The 25,186-nt window shown below is 56.0% G+C and overlaps 6 protein-coding genes across 6 annotated transcripts; 3 read left to right on the top strand and 3 right to left on the bottom strand.

Moving 5' to 3' along the window:
- Positions 1-366: 366 nt before the first annotated feature.
- CHGG_08915 (uncharacterized protein) lies at positions 367-5,367 on the bottom strand (the record flags this gene model as incomplete). The annotated part of the gene is made up of 5 exons (XM_001226841.1): positions 367-1,488; positions 1,542-2,747; positions 3,385-4,078; positions 4,138-4,553; positions 4,726-5,367. The coding sequence occupies 5 exons, from the start codon at positions 5,365-5,367 to the stop codon at positions 367-369; spliced, it is 4,080 nt and encodes a 1,359-aa protein (XP_001226842.1).
- An 868-nt stretch (positions 5,368-6,235) lies between these two features.
- Positions 6,236-7,449, bottom strand: CHGG_08914 (uncharacterized protein; the record flags this gene model as incomplete). The annotated part of the gene is made up of 5 exons (XM_001226840.1): positions 6,236-6,411; positions 6,462-6,738; positions 6,801-7,237; positions 7,297-7,325; positions 7,403-7,449. 5 exons carry the CDS (start codon positions 7,447-7,449, stop codon positions 6,236-6,238), a joined length of 966 nt encoding a protein of 321 aa, XP_001226841.1.
- Positions 7,450-8,372: 923 nt separating this feature from the next.
- On the bottom strand, positions 8,373-10,989 carry CHGG_08913 (uncharacterized protein; the record flags this gene model as incomplete). Its single annotated transcript, XM_001226839.1, has 4 exons — positions 8,373-9,666; positions 9,890-10,391; positions 10,450-10,676; positions 10,730-10,989. 4 exons carry the CDS (start codon positions 10,987-10,989, stop codon positions 8,373-8,375), a joined length of 2,283 nt encoding a protein of 760 aa, XP_001226840.1.
- Positions 10,990-11,726: 737 nt separating this feature from the next.
- CHGG_08912 (uncharacterized protein) lies at positions 11,727-14,180 on the top strand (the record flags this gene model as incomplete). The annotated part of the gene is made up of 2 exons (XM_001226838.1): positions 11,727-12,134; positions 12,243-14,180. The coding sequence occupies 2 exons, from the start codon at positions 11,727-11,729 to the stop codon at positions 14,178-14,180; spliced, it is 2,346 nt and encodes a 781-aa protein (XP_001226839.1).
- Positions 14,181-15,884: 1,704 nt separating this feature from the next.
- Positions 15,885-19,524, top strand: CHGG_08911 (uncharacterized protein; the record flags this gene model as incomplete). Its single annotated transcript, XM_001226837.1, has 3 exons — positions 15,885-19,256; positions 19,315-19,371; positions 19,435-19,524. 3 exons carry the CDS (start codon positions 15,885-15,887, stop codon positions 19,522-19,524), a joined length of 3,519 nt encoding a protein of 1,172 aa, XP_001226838.1.
- A 1,645-nt stretch (positions 19,525-21,169) lies between these two features.
- Positions 21,170-24,073, top strand: CHGG_08910 (uncharacterized protein; the record flags this gene model as incomplete). The annotated part of the gene is made up of 4 exons (XM_001226836.1): positions 21,170-22,002; positions 22,057-22,503; positions 22,563-23,146; positions 23,199-24,073. The coding sequence occupies 4 exons, from the start codon at positions 21,170-21,172 to the stop codon at positions 24,071-24,073; spliced, it is 2,739 nt and encodes a 912-aa protein (XP_001226837.1).
- Between the last annotated feature and the right edge of the window lie 1,113 nt (positions 24,074-25,186).

Raw genomic sequence — 25,186 nt, 5'->3', positions numbered from 1 at the left:
CATCTCTTCTTGCCTCTCGAGAACAGCCGCTCCATAAATTACCCCTGTCCCTGTTTTACCAAAGCTAACGCATCCCTAAAAATAGAAAGACCCAAACGCCTACTCCAGATGATGACGATATTACCCTAGGAGCAAAAAAAGATGCCGTGTTCACGGCCCCATCCCAGTCCATCCCAACCGTCCCAACCGTCCTATGCACCACCGAGCCAGCCCCAAGAAACAACCAAACCAACGCCATGAGCCCTAGAGTGCATGCTTGTGTGTGTGTGTGTTTGTACGCGCGCGCGCTATACACCCAGGACGCGCTCCCCCCGCCCTCCTTCCCCTATCCAGTCGCCCCCTACCCACTCGCCCCCTATCCATCCCCTACTCAATACTCAACCTTGTAATCCCATCATGCGTCTCCACCATCCCCTGGAACCCAACCCTGACCTTCCCACCCCTCCCACCACCACCACCACCACCGCCATGGGCACTCCCCCCAGCACTACTATCCCCGCCCACACTACCCGGACGCGAAGACATGGACATGGCCGACCCAGGCCCCCCACCAGTCCCATTCCCATTCCCAGTCCCAGTCCCCCACGGCTCCATGTCTCGCTGCAGCGGGGACTGCATGACGGGGGAGTTGTGGACGCTCATGCCCGGGCTGACGGCGCGGCGCTTGATGCTGACGGGGTCGAGGTCGTCGTCGCGGCGCCGCTTGCTGTTAATGCGCCGCGTGATCTCGGCGGCCGTCGGCGGCGTCGACATGGGCATGCCCATTGGTGGTCCGTGGGGGTGGATCGCGCTTTGGCTGCTGGGGTTGCTGGGGGTTGCGGTGGAGTATTGGTTGTTGCTCTGGGTGTTGTTGTTGTTGTTGTTGTTGTTGTTGTTGTTGTTGTTGTTGTTGTTGTTGTTGTTGTTGTTGTTGTTGTTGTTGTTGTTGTTGTTGTTGTTGTTGTTGTTACCATGGCCAGGAGGGGGTAAGGGCGTGCCGTGGCCGGAACTGCTTCTTGTTGTTTGTGTGCCGGCGTTGGGAAGGACGAAGGGGTTGCTCTGGCTGGCGCCGCCGGTGGAGGAGGCCGAGGGTGAGCCCATGCTGACATCTTCCAAGCCTACGCCTGACGAGGCCCGAGCGAGGCCAAAGGCCGGCGGGGGAGGGGTTACACGCTGGGTGGCGCCTGAGCTGCTCGTTTCCGAAAAGGTGTCCCAGAAGACCTTGCCCTTGGAGTTCTTCATGGCCTGTTGCTTAAAAGTCCCTGTGACCCCTAACGCGCTGGCGGTCGGGTCCATCATCATAATATCATCGTTGATCTCCTCAAGGCTGTCGTGCGTTGCCAGATTGGGGCTAGACAGGACTGTTGCTTGTGACGGTCTGGGTTCGAGGTCCATGTCGCTCTCACGGACCTGACGGACAACCTCGGCTTCGTGGCGGAATTCCGACTCCACAGGTGCGCTCTCTTCGGCGAGGGCAGCGCGGATTCGCGCAAATCCTTTTGTTTTGGGCTGCGAGGGTGAGCGTGAGCGTGGGGATGCTAAGGGATGGAGATTATGCCTACCAGCAAATTTCCGCGCCGCGTTACGGCACGCCGAACAATACTTGGGCGCGACGGACTGTCGAGGGCGTCGGGGGGTCTACTATGACTGTCGTCGCTCTCATTACCGGAGATGTGTAACTGGTTGGCAGCCCAACTGATGCTCTCACGTCTCGCATGGGGCGACATCTCGTTTAGACCACCAACCATGTTGTTGTTGGGCGGAGACTTTGACAGGGCGGCCGGGCCGGGAGAATGAAAGCCGAGCCCCAATGGCCCGCGGGGCTTTTTCTGAGGGTGTTTGCGTTGGCGCTGGCGCTGGCGCTGCTGAAAACTCAAAAGGTTACTGGCGGCTGGAGAGCCTGGCATCCACGGCGCGCCCACAGCCGAAGCGGCGCTGGGCATGCCAACCCTTTGCACTTGTGGAGTTGTGATATAACTGTCGTCCATGTCCTCGTCCATATAGTCGTCGTCGTCTGAGCTGGATGAGAGGTCGGACATGGCACGAGCGGTGCTTCCCACGGAACTGGAAATGTGCATGCGCTCCTGGCTACCCATCATCGACCACAGCGACGTCGATGTCTGGTCGGTTCCCCCGTACTCGGCGCGGCGGCTGGGGATGTTCATGGCCCGGGAGCCGACGGTGGGGGATGAATCAGAAGAAGTCTGGCCGGCGAGGGTGGAATGGTGAAGGCTGGTGGCGGCGCGAGTAAAATCCAGACCCCGCGATCGGCGCGGCAGGATGTTCGTGGGCGACGAATAGTGGTGTTCGAGTTTCGGCGACGGCGGAGCGGGTCTGGCATAGCCGGACTGGGAAGCGGGTGATGCAGATTCGTGTGGGGGTACTTGTACCGAAAGACCTCGAGCGGAAAAGTTTGCGCGGATCGGAGTTGAGGGAAGCGATGACATGCGCTCGTGGTCCTTGTCGCGAATTGCGATATCGTCCTTTGACTGGCGAAGGACCGCCTCGACAATGTGGGGGGAGGGAGATAACCTGGGATTCCCTCCTCCATCCGATAATGACCGTGATTTGGGTGCTGGCGATGGAATGATATTTTTGCCCGACGGCCCAAAACCTCGATCATCGACTACAGCCACTTCACCCTCCACGTCCGACATCCGCGACAGGTCGTCCATAACGGCGAAGGGAGTCGGATACGGCGTGGGTTGTGGCCCCTCATTCACACGCGTCGTCCTTGTTTGAACCGGCGATAAACCGAAGCTGATTAGCTGTAATGCGTGGTTAAAAGAGCAATCGACCCATTAGGCACCAGGGCCAACAGTTCAAAAGGTCAGCATCTGCCCAACAGCACGGGAACGCGGGGGTGAAGAGTTGAATAAGGTAGGAAGGTAAATAGACCGCGCTGCTCGGTGTAGCCAAAGGGCTAAAATCGGGATTTGGGTCCCTGCCACCACACTGCAGCGTTCCATCAGCAGGGGTTTGGTGGGGTGCAATGTTCAAGGGTGACCATGTCATTTTCATCCAAATATCCCCCCCGCTCGCCGTTGAGCACGCAGTATGGGTACCCTAACCCTGACCACTTAGACCACCATTTTCCCCTTTTGTCACCCCTCCGTCACCGCCATGAGGTCTCAGCTCATCACAGGGCATTTTGCTTCTTAGCCTGGCTTGAAAAGGTTTCTTTATAATATGTTATGGTGGTCTCAAAGAGTCACGACCACATAACTTTGCCCAAAAGAAAATCCGCGGCCTCATGAAACAACATAAAGAGAGAAGAATATCTTTGAACCAACTCGGATCGATGCTGAAATGTTGAAACCGCCATGCAGAAAACAAAGGTTGCTAAAGCAAAAAAGTGAGAGTCATAAAGTCGTTTCCAAGAAACCGAGACGGTTATAGCTTGACCAAACTGAGGTGCAAGATGCCCTCTGACTGATTCAACTCGCTGAGCAACCCCTCGGTGACATCCCCCGCCACCCCCAAGATCATGAGTGCTTCCTTCGCAGCAGGGCCCGCCGTCTCCACCGGTCCGTCAACCACGGGGACCACAGTTGACGTCCCAGCTCCGTCCTCGAGGGCAGCAACTTGCATGAAGTTGATGTTGACCCCGTGCTTGCCCAGGACCATGCCGACATTGCCGATCTTGCCCGGCTCATCATAGTTGTGCAACACCAGTAGCGTCCCCTCGGGTTGGAAGTTTGCCCTGAAGCGGTCTAATTTCGAGATGAACACAGCATTGCCACTCACATATCCCTCAATAATTTGTTCGCTGGCTTGTCCTGCGCCGTCATCAATCTTCAGACTGCGGAGGGTCACAGCACTCGCATAAGTTGGCACACTGCCACCGTTCCGGACGTGCTTCTCGTCGATAGCAATACCACGCTCTTTGGAGATCAGCGTGGCGTTGACAATGTTGACGTCCCGCCCGCCGAGGTCGCTGATGGAGCTGACGAGGCCCTTGACCAGGGCCGCAAATAACGGCCGGGTGTTGTTTATGCCAGCCAGCTCGCCGTGGTACACCAACTCAAAACGCCGGCCGCCAACCATGCCACCGCGTTCGGCAAAGTGTTGTGTGTAAAGACTGCCCATACGTTCGACACTGCGAAAGTCGGTATTGTTGTTTTGTGAAAAGGGGGTAAAGGGGGGTGAGAAACGTACAGCTTGACAAACGGCTGCAGCCGTCGGTACTCTTCCGGCAGAATCAACGGGGCATTGACCGCCGCCGTGGGCAACCCTCCGCTCAGGATCTCCACCACCTGCGTGCAGACGTCCATCGAGACATTTTCCTGTGCCTCGACAGTACTCGCACCGAGATGCGGCGTGCTCACCACCTTGGGATGCGCGGCCAGCTTTGCAGCCACAGACCCTTCGGCAGGAGGCTCGGAAGTAAACACGTCCAGCCCAGCTCCTGCAATCCAACCTTCATCAAGGGCCTTTAACAGCGCCTCTTCATTGTACACGCCACCCCTCGCCACGTTCAGCACCCGCGCTGTCTTCTTCATCGACTGGAGTTCTTTCTCCCCGAGTAGGTTCAGAGTACTCGCCAGTAGTGGCGTGTGAATTGTCAGGAAGTCCTAGTCCATGTCAGCCATGTCCCTTGTCTCAAACACCCCCGGGCCAGACAGCTTTGAAGTAAGACAAAACTCCCAACACCAAGCTGTGCTCAACACCTCTCGACGGCCATGCCACACAAAAAGAAGTATAAAGGAGAGCCAAAGGTAAAAAAGAAGGCAAAAGAGCACTCACCACCTCCGGCAACAACCCACTCAACTCGGGCCTCAACTCCACCCCCGCCTGCTTAGCCACCTCCGCGCTCGCATACGGATCATACACGACCACCGCCATGCCCAACCCCTTCGCCATCCTCGCAACCTTCATACCCACCTTCCCCAGTCCCACAATCCCCAACGTCTTACTGCCCACCTCCACACCCACCAACTTCCCCCTCTCCCACCTGCCCCCCTTCATACCCGCATCCGCCCTCCCCACATTCCGCGCACACGCCAACAACAACGCAACCGTATGCTCCGCAGCCGCCACAATATTCCCGCTCGGACTATTCACGACAATAACCCCATGCTGCGTGGCCGCCTCGACATCGATATTATCCACGCCCACCCCCGCGCGCGCCACCACGCGCAGCTTGCTGGCGGCCGCGAGGACGGCGGCGGTGACTTTGGTCTCGGAGCGCACGATCAGCGCGTGGTACGTGGGGATCTGCTGGAGGAGGTCGGCGGCGGAGAGGGGCGGGGCCGGGGTGTCGACTTGGAAACCGGTGGAGCGGAGGAGGGCGAGGCCTTCCGGGGAGAGTTTCTCGGGCACGAGGATGCGGGGGAGGGGAGTGCGGGTGGGAGAGGGGGGCGTGGAGGAGAGGGCGGAGGGTGCCATGTTGGGTGCTGATTCTTTTTTCGTTTATTTTTGTTTGGGTTGGTGTTGGTATGGGTTGTGATGGTTGCTGGTTCTGGAGGGATTGGGCTTGGGACGTGGTGGTTGATGGGACTAGAAAGGGGGGATGAAGCTCTTTATAAAGGCGTGTAAGTCTGCCGTCTTTGCCCCTCGCCCACCGCCCACGGACCAACTTCCTCAGCCGATCCCTGGCCTGTGATCACTTGTCTCTGCTTTAATACACGGCAGCTGCAGCATACCCAAATAGTCAAGCAATACGCAGCTTACTGCAGCTGAACCTCACCACTTACACGGCCAGGGTGGTGATCTTAAAAGTGGCTCGGGAGCGGGGTGGATGGCCGTTCCTTCATCCGGTCGAGACGTAGGGTCACATAAAGGGACAAGGACCCTTCGCCCGCCGCAGCCGACAGCAATTGTCGTGCTGTTCCATCCCCTAACCCGCATTCCCATTATCCGGTGGCATCTGTCATCACCTTTGAGAGGGAAGCCAAGACGGCGTGCATGCATTGGCGGGCCTATGCGCGAGCTCTATTCAAACCTCTGCTTGTAGTTGAAACCTTCAACCCCTCACTCCCCCACGCTTTGACTAATGCGGGCATCCCGCAAAAAGGTTGCCAGGACCTCCGACTCGCCCATCGATGCAGTCTCTGGTTGGTGGATGCAGGAGTCTGCAAGCTTCGCCTCACTCCGGCACGATTATCACGACTCCGCAGTATCGATCGGTGCAGCGCAGGGCGTGGGGAACAGGGCGCCTGACTGGTTACCTTGAATCTCCAAATGGAAAGTGTCACGCGCCTTTTGCCTATCATTAGGGGGCAGCATTCCGCCGCGGACATGCATACCCGGAGCCTTAGAAGTTGGCCTTGTCAGCGAATCGCTCGTTCTGGACGATCTCAACCCAGTATCCATCCGGGTCGAGGACAAAGGCGACATTCTTCATGCGACCGTCAGTCAGCCTCTTCTTCCAGTTGACGTTGAGAGACTCGAGCCGGGCACAGGCGGCATCGAGGTTGTCGACCGAGACGCCTACGTTAGATTAGTATCCCCTACTAAACTTCCCCGTTAGTGGAACTCACAAATATGTCCGAACCCCTGAGGCTGGCTATTGCCATCGTGATACTTGAAGTTCTCATCCTTCTCGGTGCCGTAATTCCAGGTCAACTCGAGGAGGCCCTCGCGGTCGGCGGTACTCTGACCCTCGATGGGAGCCCCCTTCTCTCCAGGGTAACCCAGGAAGTAGAGGTTAAATCCAGCTGCCTGAGCTTCGTGTTTCCGGAATAGTGACATGCCCAGAGCCTCTTGGTAAAACTTAAGCGACTTTTCGGCGTCTTTGACACGAAGCATCGTGTGGTTCTGCTTGAGTTAGCATTCAGCCAAGGTTGGTCGAGGAAGAAAAACACTAAAAGAAAACCCACCATCCGATACGTCTCAACATCCGTCTCCTTGACATTCTCCGTCTCCTCCACGGGCTTCTGCCCAATAATCTCCACCCAGTAACCATCAGGGTCCAACGCGAATGCGATATGGCGCATGCGCCCGTCGGTCAGCTTCTTCTGGAACTTGTAGCCGGCCTCCTCGATGCGCTGGCACGCAGCCTGGATGTTGTCGACGCTGATGCACGTATGGCCAAAGCCGCGGTGCGGCTCGACATTGCCATTGTTGACCTTGTACTCGGCATCGTTCTCAGTGCCGTAGTTGTGCGTTAGCTCGATCAGCCCCTCGCGGTCCCACACGTTGTTGCCGCCCGAAGCGGCCTTGGGCGAGTCGTAGCCCAGGAAATACAGGTCGAACTTGGCTTCTGGGAACTCGAGCTTCTTGACCTGGGACATACCCAGGAAGGAGTAGAACTTGACTTGGGGGAGGTGAGTCTGGTGTATTTGATGTGGGAAAGAAGGGAAAGGGGCAACGCACCCGACTCCTTGGGGTCCTTGACCCGGAGCCTAATAGTTATTTAGTACCGGCCACCGTTTAGATCAAGTAAAATTCTAAACGAAAAGAAGAATAAGTGAAAACTCACATGGTGTGGTTGAACTTGTAGTTCTTGGTCTCCGTTGTTGACGCCATAGTTGCAAAGTTCGGAAGATGAATTTTGAGTCTAGCGGCCTGTTAGTTTCATCTGATCTCTCAAAGGTCTTCTACACTTCGGGTTTACCTGGTCTGGGATTGAAGTAAGGTCGTTTTTGGGAGGAAAGAAGCAGAGACTTCAATCTCTGAGGTGCGCGGAGTGAGAAACTCATATGACGCTTGGTAATCGAAAATTAGGAAACTGCCCGAGTCGAAGTGGGGGAATTGAAGCTCTTCGGGAAAGCATATCATGGCAGTGATTCAATAATGTTACACAAGGGCGTATTGGAATTACGTCCATATACCGCGGTTGCGCTTTGCTGTGAAAAGAGAAAACCGCAAACAAACAGAATCCCAATCATCTCCGACAAGCAAAATGCACTCAATTGCTATGCCCCAGTGGACTACAACATACCCAAGCTTCACAGTTTTCCCAGAACATGAACTGTACACATGTCGAAGAGCTTCCCTTCAGCGACGACCTGGAGGCGGATGCCATGTACCGGTACGTAAATTTCACAGCGGGGTAGCTTGGAGCTTGGACCAGGAAAGTTCGCATACCCCACCTCCTACTGACGTCAATGGCGGTCCGGTTGGGAGCTCAATCAAGGGAAGCTCGAAAGCAGTTGGTGTTGAAAAATGGCGAAGGTACTTACAATTCAGGTGAATATGGAAAGATGGCCAGGTCAGAAAATGGATAAAACAACCAACAATACCATAGCATTTGATACACAATAACCTACAAGAAAAGAAAAGAAGACAGCAACAACCGACCGCTGGCTCCAGACCCTCCTTCCATCCCTGTCCCAGTCTTTCCATACTCGAACCCCTTTCACAAATACACTGAATGAATGCTACATGCGCACCGTATGCCACCCCGAATTTGAACCAACACCATAAGCGTAGTCAAGCAGCTCCGCCACCTACGGTTTACCGCCCTTCCGCTTTTTCCTCCTGTTCTTCTTTTTCCCTGCACCACTCGACGGTCCCGCTTGACCGTCCTGAGGAGTCCCCTTAGCAGCAGCCTCGGCATACGACCCGGGCTCGTCGTCATCCTCCGGCCCCGGCGACAGGACGTCCTCGCCGTCCTCCTCCTCAACAACCGGGCTCGGCTGGCTCCTCCCATCCTCTTTCCCATCCCCGCCCTCCTTATCCTTGCCGTTGTCACGATCCCTTCCGAAGAGCCCGAACGGGGTACGACCTAGCAGTCTTGGCTGGTCGGGCAACGAGCCCGCCGCAACGGCCGATTCCTCCTCATCGTTGGAGCTGGTGGTTTCTAGCACCACCTTGCGCACGCCGCGGGATTCGATGACGTTCTCTGTGATGCTGCCGCTTCGGACGTACGGCCGCTGCAAGACGAGGGTGTTGGTATCCGTTTTCTTATCCTCGGCACTGTTGGCGCTGTTGGCGCTCTCGCCGCTTGAGCTGGGGCGCGGTTGCCGCTTGGGCTGCGATGGGGACGGTTCCCGCTGCTGTTGTTGCTGGGATTGTACGGAACCTGCGGCGGTTTCTTCTGGATCCAGGTCTATGAGGTCGGGCTGAGCGGGGGTTTGCGTTGACTTGTCAACTTGCTCCTCCGCATCCAGTATCAACTCAGGTATGCCGTTTGACTGCGGTGCGAGTTGCACCGTTATTGCAGGGCTAACCGAGCCGTACGTTTGCCGCAGCGCCTGGACACCGTCCTTGCCGGAAATCTGGGGCTTGAGGAGACTCGTTGTCTCGTCCCCTTCCTCCGTTGGCGTCTCATCGCTTCCAGGCTGGGTCGCTGAGGCGGACCGCGGCTGAGCCGACGGGGCACCGCTGCCCGGCTTGATCTTCACAGTGGTTGAACGCGTCTTGTTGGGGTTTGTTGCCGGGTTAGAGGGGCCGAGATGCTTGAGGTGCTGCTTGATATCCTCGAAATTTGCCCGCACGGGAACGGTAGTCTTGAGGAACTGGCCATCCAATCCAGCAGAACTCCTCCGCATCATCAACGTTGCTGTCTTCGGACTGGTGGACAGCATAGGTGACTCGTGACTCGTTGCGCCGACCGCTTGGTTTGACTTGTTGCCGTCGAGAATCGCACTCTCGCTGTTGCTTTTCATGTTGGCAGTATCAACGTATTTCGCGCCTGGATCTTCCGATAGCCGCCGCTGGACTCTCGCTTTTGGTGCCGGGGTAAGACGGCGGATGGCTTTGTGCACATCAATGTAGACATCCGACTCGTCGATAATTTCCCTGTTTCCAGTCAGCATTCTTGCTTTGTGATGGGAAACCAAAGTCTGGACATACTCTCCGATTAGTTCTTCAATCACATCTTCCAACGTCACGACACCAAGAGCACCGTGGTCCTCCCCCGGATACGTGGAGACAAGCACCATGTGTGATTTGCCTTCCTGAAAAAAGTTGACAATATCCCAAGCAGCTTGTTTCCGGACGCGTCTCGGGAAGTGTGGCCAACGGGAAGTCGCGAACAAGTTGACAGTCCTCGGGATCGTAGGTGATGAGAATCTTGACAAGCAGCATGCCGACGAAGTTTGTGGGGTTTCCAGTCTCGTGGATGGGAATGCGCGAGTATCCAGCGGATAGGATCATGTCCATTGTCGGTTCATCCAGCACAGTATCCTCCGCCATGACGAAAACGTCGCTCATTGGCGTCATCACATTCGCGACCGGTTTTTCCTTCAAGTCCAGAACCGCGCTGATGATGGTAACTTCGTCTTGGTTCAAGCGCTGGGAGACGTCGCCGAGGCTCTTGTGAAGAGTCACGAGGGTCTTTAACCCGCTCTTCTTGTAAACCGTGCCGTGGTCTTCTCCCAGAAGCCAGTCGAGTAGCTTCGCTGTAGGCCAGGCAAAGGGTGCCATCAAGTACATCATGGCGAGGACCGGTTTTGACATGTAACCACCTATTTGGAGGCCATATCGAACGCAGACGGACTGGGGAAGGACTTCACCAAAGATGACTGGTCGTGAATGTGTCAGATGGAGGCGGAGAGAGAAACGAGAGAGGCGAACACATACCAATCAAAAAGGTAGCACCGACCACGGCAGCAACACCACCGCCAAGACAACGGTCGAGAACGACGGGAAGGGTCTCGTTCACGATGACATTGGCCAAGAGCAGAGTAACTAAAACCCAATGCTTCCCTTTCTTAAGTAACTCATAAACGCGTCTTGCGTTCTTCTGTTGCGGCTCGCTTGGGTCCCCTGCCATAACCTGGAGGTAGATTCCGTCTTGACCCATCAGTCTAGGTAATGTCAGTCGGTGGCCATACTTCAGTCACAATCGATATCATCTTACGCGATGGTCAGCCCTGCAAAAGCGCCACCCGAAAGTACCAGGACCAGAGAGGCCGCATAAAGAACCCAGAGGCTGGCACCTTCGGCCTCGGGCTCGTCCCCGCCTCCACCGTGGCCCTGGATGCCGAGTGGTGCGGCGTAGGCAGTCGATAAGGTCATCGAGAACACGCGGGCAAGCCCGACGGCGGCAGATCGCACGGCGGAAAAGCCATTAGGCTGTGTATGTATCCTGCGCGCGGGCGGAATCGAATTCGTTTTCATTGTTGCCATAGCCGCAAGCGACGGCTGGGGGCGCACGCGAGCTCGAGCCGAAAAGGTTCGTCAATTCGCGGAGTTGGATTCGGCTTTGCACTCCGTCAGTACATCGTGATGAGGCGCGTGGAAACCAAGTCCCGGAGATCGATGTTCGATGTAGAATGGAAGCTCGGCGCCGGGGGCAATTTCAGCGGAGAATCGAGATCTTGGGAACTCGCTAGGTGCGTGGGTCTGGTGCCCAGGCACGTCGGTTTGTTCTGCATATCAGGGTAGGCAGGGCAGTTGGGAGGAGTGGGTCAAAGAAATGGACCAAGAACACAAAGATGACGCCGAGACCCCCAAACTGGGCAACTTCGTTCCAACCAATTCTTCTACAAGCAGTCGTATTATCATTTTTGTCAATACCGAGGTTGACCATATAATGGTTGGAATTAACCCTCCCCTCTGTTGACTTGCAATTCTTCCCAACACTTCCTTACGGCGCAATGATTCGTTTTTGAACGCGTCCATCTACCGTCGTGAGGTCTCTTTCGTATTGGACTTCAGCGCGCAAGGGTGCAGTGTGGGTGCTGCGGGGCACGTGGGTCCAGGGAAACAGCGAGGGGGACCAAATTGATGATCTCCAGGCCAACAAAAACCTTCCAAACAGACCGTCCGTGCCTCGCCGGTTCATCAAGACGGCAACTGGGTACCTATTTCGGTCGTGGTCGATATCAAACCCAATCTCGAAACCACCATTCGCCATGGTGGTCACCACTCGGCGCGGCGCCCGTATCTCCGCACCGAGGGAGGACGACAACGACAGTAGCTCTGACAACGCGTCCATCCCAGCACGAACCCCACCAGTCCAACGTCGGCAGCCTGCATCTAGAACTCCCGCAACTCTGAGGCCCTTGAGGGAGGCCGCCCCAAGCAACGCCAATTTATCCAAGAGAAATCGAGTACCTAACGGTACGCCCAATGCACCACAGCAAAAGCGCCGAAGGGTATCATCCGACGCTGCGGATACGATCGAGGTAGCGCTAGGGGAGGACGACAATGTTGATGCGGCAATCAACGCCACGAGCGCGCGTTCTGCGCACCAGCTTGAAATACACCTCCCTAGTAGCCGAGGGTTAAGGGAAAGCCGCGGCGCCAATTCAACAGAGGTTGTACGTGAGCCTTCGACCACCGGTGTGCCCGGCCGCCGCCTCCGCGCAAGACGCCTAAAGCGGGGGATTAACTCCGTGTGAAATTCTCAACGCGTTCGGGTCCTCCAGAGTCCGCGGGAAAGTAGACAAGATCCTGCCGTCTCACATATTCTCGAGGAAAGACCCGAGTCGGACAGCGACCGGAGGCCAGCCAGACATGGCAACCATGTTGCCGGGGCTGCAGCAGAGGAGGTTTCTACTGCCGCAGAAACTCCACGTTCGGGAGGTAGTCCGGAATTGCAATCCTCCGCAGTGAGAGTCCGGTCGACAAGACCTGTATTCGACGTTTATGAAGTCCCAGAAGATGACGATGCCGAGCCCCCCAATTTTGTTGCTGTTCGCGGCACAAGAGCGAGAAATAATGTGGAAATTTCGAACGGAGACAAACCAAACAGAAGTCAAGCGCGCCAGCCACAGTCAGCACAACGAAATGACCAGGTTTCATTGATTCGGGAGGAACAATCCGAGCCGGTAGCTCGAGCTCTTCGCCGCCCTGAGCCGCGCCAGGTTACGCTTCCGGGCAACGCCCCAAGGTTAATGGACGAGGGAAACTGTGAACTGGGGCAATATGGGAATGGGCGACAAGTAAATCAAATCACTGAGAAGGAACCAGAGAGGCCCCGGGAAAGGGAAGAGACGGAAGAGACGGACGAAACGGACGAGACGGTGGACGAGGATGAAACAGACGAATCCGAGTCCGATGAAGAAGCGGAGCAACGGAAAATGGGTAACATCCAGGTGCGACCCTGCACGAACAACGACGACACCGTTTCCGTATACAGTGACCACCTGCGAAGCATATCGAAACTCATGGGGAGAAGGGGTTGGACAGGGGCAGGGAGCAGATGGATGGCCGAGCTCTACGCCAACATGCCCGCGTTTGGGGTGTACCCGCCTATTCGCACGAGACTCGGGAAGTACATTTTCAAATCCCTCAGCTGTCTCAAGGATGAATTGGACGAGGTGCCAAATGCCCTGGACCTCGACGAGCAATATCAATATCTGGTAGAGCACCAGCTGGTCTTGAACGCTGCCATATCAAATGTCGACAAGGCAGTACGAAAAATCGAGCGTCTAAGCAACACCAGGCTTCCTAAACGCATAATCAACGACCTTTCGAAATGCGTCATACCAATGCTCGTCCTGGTCATGCAGACATCTTTTGCCGTCGGAGTTCGACAACCCGACGCCGTGGTCAACGACTCCCTTCCGAAGGAGGGTATCTTTACGTGGACTACTGTACAGTACCTCCTCGGCACACTGGGGTGGTTGTCCCGTCTCCAGAAATGCCTGAACCCTCCGTCCAACGGCAACTCAGAACACGCCGGCCAACAGTACGATTTTGAAGACCCGAAACATAACCACGAGAAGCTTGCGGTTATGGTCAGAAAGTTTATACAACAGATTCGGCATCAGGTAGACAACTTCAATGCACGAGCCGACGCCAACCGGGAGCGGTACGAAGAGGAGCAGCGCATCAGAAGGATGAAAGAGGAGGACAGAAGAATCAAGGAACAAAACCAGAGAGAGGAAGAAGCAGAACTGGCGCTCGCTAGGCTCGAGGAGGAAAAATTCCGGTTATCGTTACAGAAAGTCACGAGCCAGATTCGTCCGCTAGCTGAGAGATTCCGCAGGGCGACATCGCACTGGCAACCTGCTCAGGTCAGCCAACCTCACCCTCAGCCTTCGAATCCGAGTACTTGGACACTGAGCCATCTGGGGCCTCGATCCCAGTCTGTCGGCTCCTCGGTGCCACGACTTCCGCCGGGTGGCGGCCAGAGGGCACCACAATTTCAGCCCACCCCGCCTTCCCCGGAGCTAGGTTATCCGCCCTGGCCCGAGGATGAGACGGAGTGGTTACTGAGTGAGCTCAGGAGGCCAGAAAGACAACGTGATTGCTTGGAGGTGTGGGCGGAAACCCTTGAACGGTCGCCGCAGGAGATTCTGGGAGAAAAGAGGCGGTTGGAGAGGACGGGCCGTTATCGGTCTCCTACCCGACAACGCTGACCCATTCCGGTGGATTGTATGGAAATGGTCTCTATTGGAGGCCGCGTTTGTTGGAGTTTTGATTTGTTTTGCCGTTGCTACAGAGATACCCTTGCTTTTCGAACGACAACTTTGCACGAATAGCAAGCGCAGCGTTTAGGTACCTAGTTAGTTATTATCCGTTGTGTTGCTGATATAATAAGCTATGGATTACTAGTTTCCCTCATGCACTAATCTGTCGTGTCTCAGCCTTGCCTGCTTTGATGCAGAGACATCATCAGCCTTGCAGCTAATATGAGCGGCACATCGACTCTTGACCCGTCTACGGGAGCCACTTTTTTAGCCCAGGCCCTCTGAGGTCGAAAGAGAAAGCTCGCGGGGGGGCTTACTTTCTGGGCTTTTGAAACTCGGAATTGAAGCATCTCCAGATACACGGCATGATTCGGGCCGTCTCAAGTTCGACGGTACAATGGACTGTCTGGGATCATAACCCGGGCATGTCAATGGGTCAACCCTCCACTGTTTCCATTTTCCCGACTCATCCAGGTTAATCCTCTCAGGTTAAACCGATATCCGGTTTGAGAGCGAATCACCCCAGGTCAATAGTCCCAGCCTGTTAAATGAGCCGTTGAATCCACGGGTTTCAACCTTGGACTCGGGATTCGCATTGTGATTTTGTGATGGAAGAGCTGCCTGCCACCACCCTTTGCCCTTTGCCCCTCACGCACTGCAACCTCAAATCACAGTGCACTCAACGGCCCGGGCACCCACCCATGTGCAGCATTTAAACATCTGACAGCAGCGCTAGCGAATAGCAAAAGCAAAGTGTCCTTAGGGCATTCAAGTGTGACCGCTATCGAACAACCCTGGCGAATCGATATCAACCGCCCCAGTAATGCTAAGCTCGGTGTGTGAGGCGACAAGGTAGTGACTTTGACTGGATGAAAAGAGGATGAAGAAGGAAACAAGACCACCAACGAGCACCAAAAAGGGAAGCTGGCAGAGGCTAGCAAATCCGAGCCTGGAACTGAGAACTGGCTCCACCCCTGCAAGAGGTTCTGTCCCCGCCAGGTGTTTGCTGCAGTGTGTGCCCCACCCAATCTGTCCCCTGTTCAGTCCACCACGCTAAGCCGGCGCTGTGCCGATCTGGGAACTCGCAGTACATGAGAAAGCGGGCTGGGCTCCTCTTTTTTTCACCTCTCTTCTCTTCGAGGCAATTGGGCTGAACCTCTCTCTCCTTGCCTTGCCATCACCGCCGGGCGCCATTGGAAAAAAAAACCGCTCTTTGGTGTGCATTGTTGCGATTCAATTTCTCCTGCAACACCTGCTTTCGTTTCCTTTTTCACGGTTTTCGATTGAGTTAGCGCCAGCCCGGTCCAGGCGTCTTGCAGTGCGTTCTCGGCAAGTCGACGGCTTTGGATTCCAGCGCTGCGGTCTGGGAATAGGAGTGACTCGAGAGGACAGGGGATAACTTGTTCGGTGAGCTGCAACTTTCCCCCTTGACAACTCCATCCCCCAAGCTACCAGGTCCTCTCCTGTAGCCAGACATCCTGCAAAAAGGGACCATAAAGCCTAATCGTCGAGCTTTATTTATTGTGTTGCCAATGGTTCACAGCACTCCACCGCCAGGTTGCTAACTGATTACCCACATAGCCAGGAGTCCATCGTCGTTCGATTGTCCAGTTGCCCCCAATTGTTCCCACAGCTTTCCCCACGAAGCCCATCATGTCCGACGCCGAGGGTTTCGAGGTTGTCCAGCATACGGATGCTGCCAAATCCGCGCCTGCTCCTGCGCCTGCTTCCGAAACCACAGCTCCCTCGACGCCCACCTCGCCCAATGCCACTGTGGAGAAGAAGGCTACGGCCGGCCCCACAGCTTCGAAGCGCACCACGGCACCCGGTACGGGCACTCGTCGACCCGCTGCGACTGGTATAGCTTCCGCGAAGTCGACGACTAGCTTAACCACAAGCTCGACGACACGGACCAGCGCTGCCAGCACCGGGGCGAAGCCTACCACCCGTCCTGCCACTGGAGCACCCACCGTCAAGCGCCCATCGACTGCTGCATCTACTGTCTCTCACCGCTCCCGCCCGTCCGTTTCCGAGGATGAGAAGAAACGGCCGGTGGTCTCGGGCGCTACTGGATCGGCGCGCCGTATCTCCACTGCCCCCAGTGGCGCTCCGAGCTCCCCCAGCAAGCCGAGACCCGGTACTACCGCCGCCGCCGCCACCGCCGCAGCAAGAAAACCCGCGGCCACTTCCGGCACTGCGCCGTCCCGGATGTCCACAGCCACTTCCCGATCATCGACAACCACTTCGTCGGCACCCTCTGCGACCCGTACCGCTACTAAACCCGCCGGTACTGGTGCCGTAGCGGAGGCGAAGAAGAGGCTCTCGGTTTCTGCGGGGGCAGCGCCCGGCACTACTCGTCATGCGCCACGCGCTTCGTTGGCATCGAGTACATCCAGCGTTACTACCGCTGCCGGATCCGCGAGGGAAATTGAGGAGCTCAAAGCCAAGCTCACTTCCAGCGAGTTCGAGATCACCGAACTCAAGGCAAAAATTGCGTCATCCCAGGATAAGATCACGGAGCTCACTGAGAAAGCTGGTACCGCTGAAGGGGCCCAGCCTGCTACTGAAGGTACCATCAACCAGGAAGCCCTGGAAGGCCTGAAGACGGAGCATGCTGCGGAACTCGAAGCTCTGAACAAGCAGGTTGCCGAGACCCAGGAGAAGCTGGCCGCCGCCGAAACCGACCTGGCTGCTCAGAAGAGCGAACTTGCCGGCGCTACTAGTGCCAAGGAAGCCGCTGAGGCCGAACTAGCTGGGCTCAAAACATCGCTCGAGAGCCTCCAGGCAGAACAGGAGGCCAAATCGAACGAGGCCGCGACCAGCCTTACTAAGGCAACCGACGAATACACTGCCAAGCTTGAGGCTCTCCAGAGCAGCTTAACAGAGGAGCACGAGGCGGCCATTGAAGCACTAAAGGCCAAGCATGCCGAGGAACTGCAGGGTGGAAGTGCCACCATTGTTGCCAACCACGAGAAGGCCATCCAGGAGCTCAATGCGAGCCACGAAACTGCCCTTGCCGAACTCCAAAAGAAGATTGACGACCTGACCTCGAGTCAAGCAACCCTAGAAGCTACCCACGAGGAGAAGCTCGCCAGTGAAACAGCGGCCGGGTCAGCAAAGCTTGGCGAACTGGAAGCACAGATTGCCGAACTCAATGCAAAGCTTGAGGCGGCGGAGAAGACGGCGGAGGCTGCCAAGTCTGAACTCGAGGAGAAGACAGCAGCCCTGGCCTCTCTGGAAGCCAAGGTTGTCGAGGTGGAAGCTGAGCTGGCGGCTATCAAAGACGAGGCTTCCAAGGCTACCGGCTCCCACGCTGAGCTCCAGAAGCTCATTGATAGTCTGACCGAAGAAAGCAAGTCGAAGGATGCCACAATCGCTAAGATCAAGGAGGAGACCGCTGCCGCTGCCGACCACCACCAGAAACAACTCCAGCAAGTCAGCCAAGATTATGAGAACGAGATCGAGAGCCTGCGTGGGGATGCTTTCTTCAAGCGCAGGTTCGAGGAGCTCGAGGTTAAGCACGGAGAGCTCACTAAAGCGCACGATGAAGCTGCCGAGAGCCATACTAAGGCCCTCGAGGCGGCCAAGGCTGAGCACGAGGCCGCCGTGAAGGCGCTGGAAGCCAAGGAGGCTGAGCATCAGCAGGCCCTGGATGCCCTTCAGGCGAGCCATGCCGAGGAGCTGGAGGGTGCCAAGAGCCTGGCAAGGCAAGCCCATGAAGCTAGCGCCGAAGAAATCGAGTCTCTGAAAGCCAGCCATGCCAGCCAAATTGACATCTTGAGGGGCGAAAGCGAGAGCAGTCTGGCTAAGGAGCTTGAGGCTCTGAAGACCTCCCACGCCGAAATCCTCGCGAACCTCAACAACGACGCCGCGACAGAGAAGGAGCAAATTCTGGCCAAGCACGCCGATGAGCTCGCTGCTGCTAAGGCGGCTGGCGATGACAGCCACGCAGCCCTCCTGGAGCAAATCAAGCAGGAACTTGAGGCTAAGCATGCCGAGGACCTCGCCAAGGTAACAGCACAGCTCGAGGCGGCTAGCGACCTGAAAGAGGAGCTCGAGGCCAAGCACGCAGAGGAGGTTGCGAAGTTAACAGCAGAGCTTGGGTCGGCAAGCGAGGTCAAGGAGGCGCTGGAAGCTAAGCACTCCGAAGAAGTGGAGAAGCTGATGGCTCAACTGGAGGCGGCCAGTGGTCTCAAGGGCGACTTGGAGTCGAAACATGTGGAGGAGGTCGCCAAGTTGGTGGCTCAGCTCGAAGCGGCCGGTGGCTTCAAGGAAGAATTTGAGGCTAAGCATGCCGACGAGATCGCGAAATTGATGGCGGAACTTGAGACGGCTAAGGCCCTCCAACAGGACGTTGAGGCTGCCCAAGCTAAGCTTAGCGATGCGGAGGCCGGCCATGCATCCGCCATTGAGTCGCTCAAGAAGACTCTCGAGGATGACCATGCGGCCGAGGTGGAGAAGCTGATCGCGGTGCACAACGGGGCTCAGGAGGCCTTGAGAAACGAGGGTGCCGCGCAGTCCCAAGCTCAGCTTGACGAACTGCGGGCCAGCCACAACAGTCTTCTCGAGGAATTGACGAGCAAGTCTCAGTCGACCTCGGAGGAGCTGGCTAAGGTCACAGCGGCCAAGAGTGAGATTGACGCAGCCCTCGAGGCACTCAAGGCCGAGCATGCTAAGGCCCAGGAGGAGATCGACACGCTCAGCCAGCAACTGGCTCTAGAGAAGATGGAGAAGTTTACGGCCCAGGCTGACCTCGATGCCGCGAGGAACGCCAAGCCTGACACCACCGAGCTTGACGCCCTCAAGGCGCAGATTGCTGCCCTGACCGAGGCCCACGATAAGGAAGTTGCCGAACTCAAGGCCAGCCACGAGAAGGCTGCTGCATCGGAGCTCGCAAGCGTCCAGGAGGAGCTGGCCAAGGCCAAAGCCGAGGTCGAGAAGATCACGACAACGGCTGCGGCCGACTACAAGGATATGCACGACAGCATGACGCAGCTTGTCGAGGAGGCGCAGACTCTGGCGGCTGTCAACATCAAGAAGCTGGCGGATGCGGAAGCAGCAAGTCGGCGATGCCGATAAGAAGATTGCCGAGCTCACGGCCCAGCTCAAGGTTAAGAACGCAGAGCTAGCCGAAGCTAAGGTATGTCTCTGAATTCGCAGTTCTATAAAAAGAAGGCCGATATGGCTAACCATATCTGCCCAGACCACATCAGACACGCCCAAGGGCCTTGCCGCGAGCCGTTTCGCCAACGCGGACGACAACAGACGGCGGCGCTACCAACCAGCCCACTGAAGGATGAGGCAGAGCCGGATCACTCTTCGGTCAGCATTAGCTTCGGTGGGGACCACTCTCGCATTATCACGCAGCCTTCCTATAACACCCTCTTCTGTTTGTCTTGAAGCCGGCGGCCACTAACCTATCGGTCGTGTTTTTAGCTAGCTAAGATCCAAAAGTCAGTCAGCCAGCTGTTCAGGACTACGACGCCCAGTTGGGCAGCCAGCACCATGAGATGCTGAAGTCGATTACCGACCTCAAGAACGACGGTTGAGTGGGTGTGGCATCCAGGCGCTGAGGCGGCGGGGTGGTTGTATTATTCGCCCAGGGGGGACGGATGTGTTGTTGAGTTTTTGTGGGAACAAGGAGCTAGGGGAAGGTGTCTCTTGTCTCTTTCTCTCTCTCCATCTCTCTCGTCTTCACCCTTTCGCCATTTCACACTTTGCCAGAAACCGGTTCTCCCGTGTCATGGGCAGCAACAAACTTTTTTAATGGAACGTGGTTCGCTTAGTCGCCGCTCTTATATACCCTTTGGCTATTTCTTGTTTTTGTAGCTTTGGGAGTGAAGGGGTCAATTATTCTGTTGTTCGATGGTCTACTGAGGTTAAAAGGGGTTTTTAAGTAACATGATCCAACAGACTAAAAAACTTCTGGTTGTGGGTTGGTTGTGAAACCACTGTGAGAGTTACTTGACCACAAGGGAAGATGAGCCATGTCATGATAACCCTTCTTGCTCTGCCCCTGATATCTGGTGTTGCCATGGCCTTGTTAAACAATGGGAGACAATGTTGAAATTTACCGTTAAATATTCCTAAAACCATGATAACCAGCACTATTACCGTGATCAGGGCCTGTGAATCTGATGAACAAGAAGGATCAAGAATGAAGCCGTGCGCAACACCGTGTACAAACTATCTACACACGGTGAAGGAGTCAACCAGCCACAACAACGTGCCTCAAACTTAATCAAGCCCCATGCAAGCTTTATCCGTGAACCCGCAAGAATTTTCCGCTTTGCCAACCACGGTGAAAACTCCTTCCAGTTCCGTTCCCTCTCGATCGGAGCTGTCAGTTCTTCCGCAGCGACAATAATCCTAGGATCCAGATCCGACTGGGAATAGTTTCCTGGGCCGAACCAAGGTACGTTTCAGGCCATACCGATTTTCCCAATCGCTTTACTTGTGTGTGACTACCGCGATGCATTGCACTTTGCTTGCAATGGGTGTGGTCTCGTCAGAAACACATTGAAGATGGTGTTGTTTTGGCATTCTGTTGAATCGCCATTTTGTCATCTATCGAAATCATGTTTTTTTTTTTTCTGTATCTGCACCTGCACTCGATAACTAGCAACAAAATCATCAATTGAGCAGTGGATCAAGTCGAGGCCCTTTTTTTTCATTTACTGTCCATACTAATTATGCTCCAGTGCAGTCGTGTGACTGACCAGCTACACATTCATTTCGGCATTGTGTAGACTGCTTGTCGACAGAAACAGACTTCACAGCTTGTTGTCCAAGAAAACCCACAAGTGTTGGGTAATCGCGCATTTGCCCACCCTCGACCTGTCTTGTATCGTTTTTCTAAATTCGCTATGGACGATAATAAGAAAGCTACGCCGGAAGAGACCGAGGACGCCGTGATGCAGCAGAGTTACCCCTCCCCCATGGCCGACAGTGCAGAAGCACGATACTATGAGCAGCTCACCCAACATCGTGAGCTTGACCCCCAAATGGACCATCAGCCCACTCAATCAGAGCATCATGGTATGCAGGAGCACCAGGAGCAGCATGAACATCACGAGCACCATGAGCATCACGAGCTACATCAACTCCAGGGCCTCCAGGAGTCACCGGCTCCACAGCAACAGAACCCCCTTCCGCCAGTGAGCGCAGATGAGCTCCAGCTCGCGGCTCAGTTATCACAGGGTCTTGCCCCCATGATGGCTGCTGCCGTCCAAGACCAAGCACAGGACCAGCAGTCAATTCAGCCGCAAGATAACCAGGAAGGCCAAGTACAACAACATCAGGCTGAGCCAAATCTCCAGGAGCAGTTGGAGGCATCGTTGCAGAACCATGAGCGTGAGATGCAGTCTCATGGACATGAGCTCCAAGGTCATGGCCATGAACTCCAAAACCACAGCCATGAGCTTCAAAACCACAACCATGAACTCCAGAGCCATGAGCTCCAAGATGTTCTGTCACACCCTGGCCAGCCTCAACAACATCACTATGCACAGAACCCACCGCCTCCGCCCCAGCTCCCTCATCACATGTCGATGGACCACTTGTCACAGGTACATCCCCAGTACCAGATGCCTGATGCTACGCCGCCCAGGAAACGGTCCAAAGTGTCCCGGGCCTGTGATGAGTGTAGGCGCAAGAAGATCAAGTGCGATGCGCAGTCGGAAGCCAATGAGGCGCCTTGTTCCAACTGTCGACGGTCGAATGCACAGTGCCTGTTCAGTCGTGTGCCTCAGAAGCGGGGACCAAGCAAAGGGTGAGTTGGATAATTCCGGATGCACAAGAGGCCATTCGTACTTACCCGCTTTAGATACATCAAAGAACTTGCCGATCGCATCAATACCATTGAAGGCAGGCTCAGCACCAACGTGGAAAGCGCCGAGAGGAGACCGTCAAGCGAGTCGTTTGTTTCCCCAGGCTTAGTCGACGACAGCAGGAAGCGGCCGTTTTCTAGTATTTCTGTTTCTGGCGAAGGGTTCCAAACCCCGCCTCAGAACAGATTATCGGCGGCCTTCAACTCCGAGCACAGGTCGATTTTGCCCTACGTCCAACCCGAATTCCGCCCGCAAGTGTCCGGAAATTCGACCGACCTCGCCTTGAAACCTACCGCGCCATTGACATACCCCGCTTCGACGAATGATATGGATTTGCAAGGCCAGCCCGACATGATGGACACCATGGCACAGGACGGCCTCCCTCAAGCGTCATCGCATCAAGCGGACCAACTGCCGGAAATCGACGACGTCGTTTTCAATCGGTAAGTGTATCAGCCCAGAGTCTTGCCGCGCGGATTCCATACTGACTAGTGAGTCTCAGCTATCTGGAGTGCATCCACCCCATTTTCCCTGTGTTGGCAAGCAGCAAGGCCTTGGTGCAGTCCCTCTTATGGCGGGCTCCTCTAAGCCTCCAGAATGCCTTCTACAACGGATTTTTTTCCATGATGAAGCACTTCTCTCCCGATTCCGGTGGCCAAATCGACGGCAATCCTGCTACCGCATGGCGCCTTTTGAACGAATGGGAGGCCGAGTGGAAACCGCGCTCTTCCGTCACCAATCTGGTGCAGCTCCAGACCTTGATTATGACCATGATTTCGGTAGACTGCTTTAGTATCGCGGCTTCCAAGGGCTTGATGGGCCCGACCAAGCTCGACATCCTCGGCCGAGCTGTCTCAGTTGCGTATTCGATGACGGCTCATTCTCGGACAGTCGACCCTAATCCGAATCACGAATTGGATACCAACTCAGACGACAACGTTGCCTTGCGAGCGTGGTGGGTTTTAGTTATGTTGGACAGGTGGCACGCACTCGGGATGGCCAAGCCCACCCTGATCGTCAGTGACTTTGTCGTGCCTCGGGCAGGCTTGGAGCATATCGTCGGGGATGGTGTTTATTCCTTGATTCGTGAGTCTTACCTTCATCCGTTTCCGGTTTCACCTCCTAACAAACTTAACAGGGACTTCCTACGTCTTCACGCTTATCATGCCCGTCATTGTCAACCCGCCGATTGATCCTTCAGAGTCTCAGGCCCTCGCTTTAATGGCCACCGGGCCCACCCAAATGCTAAGCTGGGTTCTCACGGCCAAGGAGAACCACGCTGTGCTCGACCTAGCGTACTGGCACCTCCGCGCCGTGTCGGAACTGCTCTCTCCGGACCGGGCGCAGCGCCCCCTCAACATTCTCCAGGCTACCAGGTGTTTGGCCGGCCTCCTCGCCGCCAAACACGACTTGTACAGCCCCGTCACCCACCACTTTGCCGCCGTCGCCGCGCTCGGCCTCATCGAGCTGCACCGCTTCCCCGTGACGCGCGACGAAGCCGTCCGCATCACCAAGGAGGTCCTAGAGTACAGCATGGCGCCGTCCATGTGGAACGCCGCCGTGCGCGACAAGCTTTCCTGGTACCTGGCGCGTCTCCCAAACCCGGCGGGCCAGAACGCCACGGCGACCACCGGCCAGAACTTGCAGCAGCTCGCGGATCTGGCCACCGCAGTCGACGCCACCAACACTACCACTGCTGCGGGCTCGGGCGCGCCTGCAGTTCCAACTGCGGCTATGTCCTCTGGGGACGCGCAGCCTGCAGAGGCGGCCGGTGCTTCTGGTGCTGGTGCCGGTTCTGCTGAGAATGGCGCTCCCTCGGCCGGCGGCGATGGTGCCGCTGCTGCTGCTGCTGCTGCTTCTGTTGCGGCGGCGGCGGTGGCGGCCGTCAAGTCGGAGGCGGAGGGCGTGGAGGACCGGGATGCCCCTCTGCCGGCGCTGGTGGACGTGCGCGCGGTGTTGAGGAAGGGATATCTCACTTGGTATGACGATGTCAATGGTGGTGAGGTTGTTTAGGGAGGTGGCCTGGTGGCACTGCCAGTTTGTGATGCTGGTTTACTGCCGCCCTCTGATGGCGATGTGGGAACTTCGACATCGCGGAATCGGAAGCGTTTAGGGAGGATCACGCAGTTTCTGAGGACCAGTCGTGCGTGTGTGGTTGGAAAAGGGGCCAATTTACTTACCCCGTGACAGGCGTATTTTGTAGGTCTTACGCAGCACTGTATTCGCGCAGTATTCACCGAGGGCAATGTTTGCGAATTGTTGGTATATAGTTTTGTGGTTCTATACCCGGAGCGGGCGTTGGGCTGAGCTGGTGTCGTTAGTTGTTCTGTACAATTACATGACTTTAATGTCACATACTTCACTGCCTTTCCTTCGCTCCTATGACCATCTAATTCCTTTAGAGAGTAGTATTTGGCTGCCGCCCACAATACAGACTCGACAAGGCTGAACGGAGCATATTACGCCTCGCCCATTAACTGTAGACCCTCTAGCGACCTGGATTCATCGGTTGCACCGCTTCCATGCGTGCATCCTGTGATACCCAACTCCCGTCAACCCCTGACAATCATCAGCGAGGCCCCGAGCCAACTTTTTTCTGCTCTTCCTTAGAAACAAAAGAGAAGCTGGAGAAACAGTCGATCATTCCCTATCCACAGACCGGCCCTCGCGGTCCTTTCAGAGACGCCTCACACTTGGGGTTGATGTCCGATCGGGGATCAACTTCTGCGCTCACCTCTTGCGGTGAGCCTCGTCCGAGCTGCAGCATCAACAGTGCATGACTTGTCAAAGGACGGACTAATGCCACCATGTCACATCGCTCCCCCCTTTTGCCGTGCGTGTGGAACTACCCGAGGGAGGGCGTCGAAGGCGGAAAAAAATAAACTCTTCAACGGCTTGCTCTTCAGGGTGTCCCTTGCCGGCTGTTGTTTGGGAGCCGGTCAACCAACAAGCCAGTCAACCAGTCAGCCAGCCAGTTCACCTCTCCCCACATCTGCAACCCAAAAGCCCGGTTTTTGGTTACCGCGCTCTGCTAGCTTAAATCATGACCCCAGCAAATGAAAACAAAGGCGACCAAGCATCAAGCAAAAAGATTCCGCCGGTTTTTCCCCGAGGCAGGCCGCGCAC

This window comes from Chaetomium globosum, genomic scaffold (assembly GCF_000143365.1).
Source record: "Chaetomium globosum CBS 148.51 scaffold_6 genomic scaffold, whole genome shotgun sequence".
Lineage (NCBI taxonomy): Eukaryota > Fungi > Ascomycota > Sordariomycetes > Sordariales > Chaetomiaceae > Chaetomium > Chaetomium globosum.
This window is presented reverse-complemented; position numbering and strand designations above follow the sequence as displayed.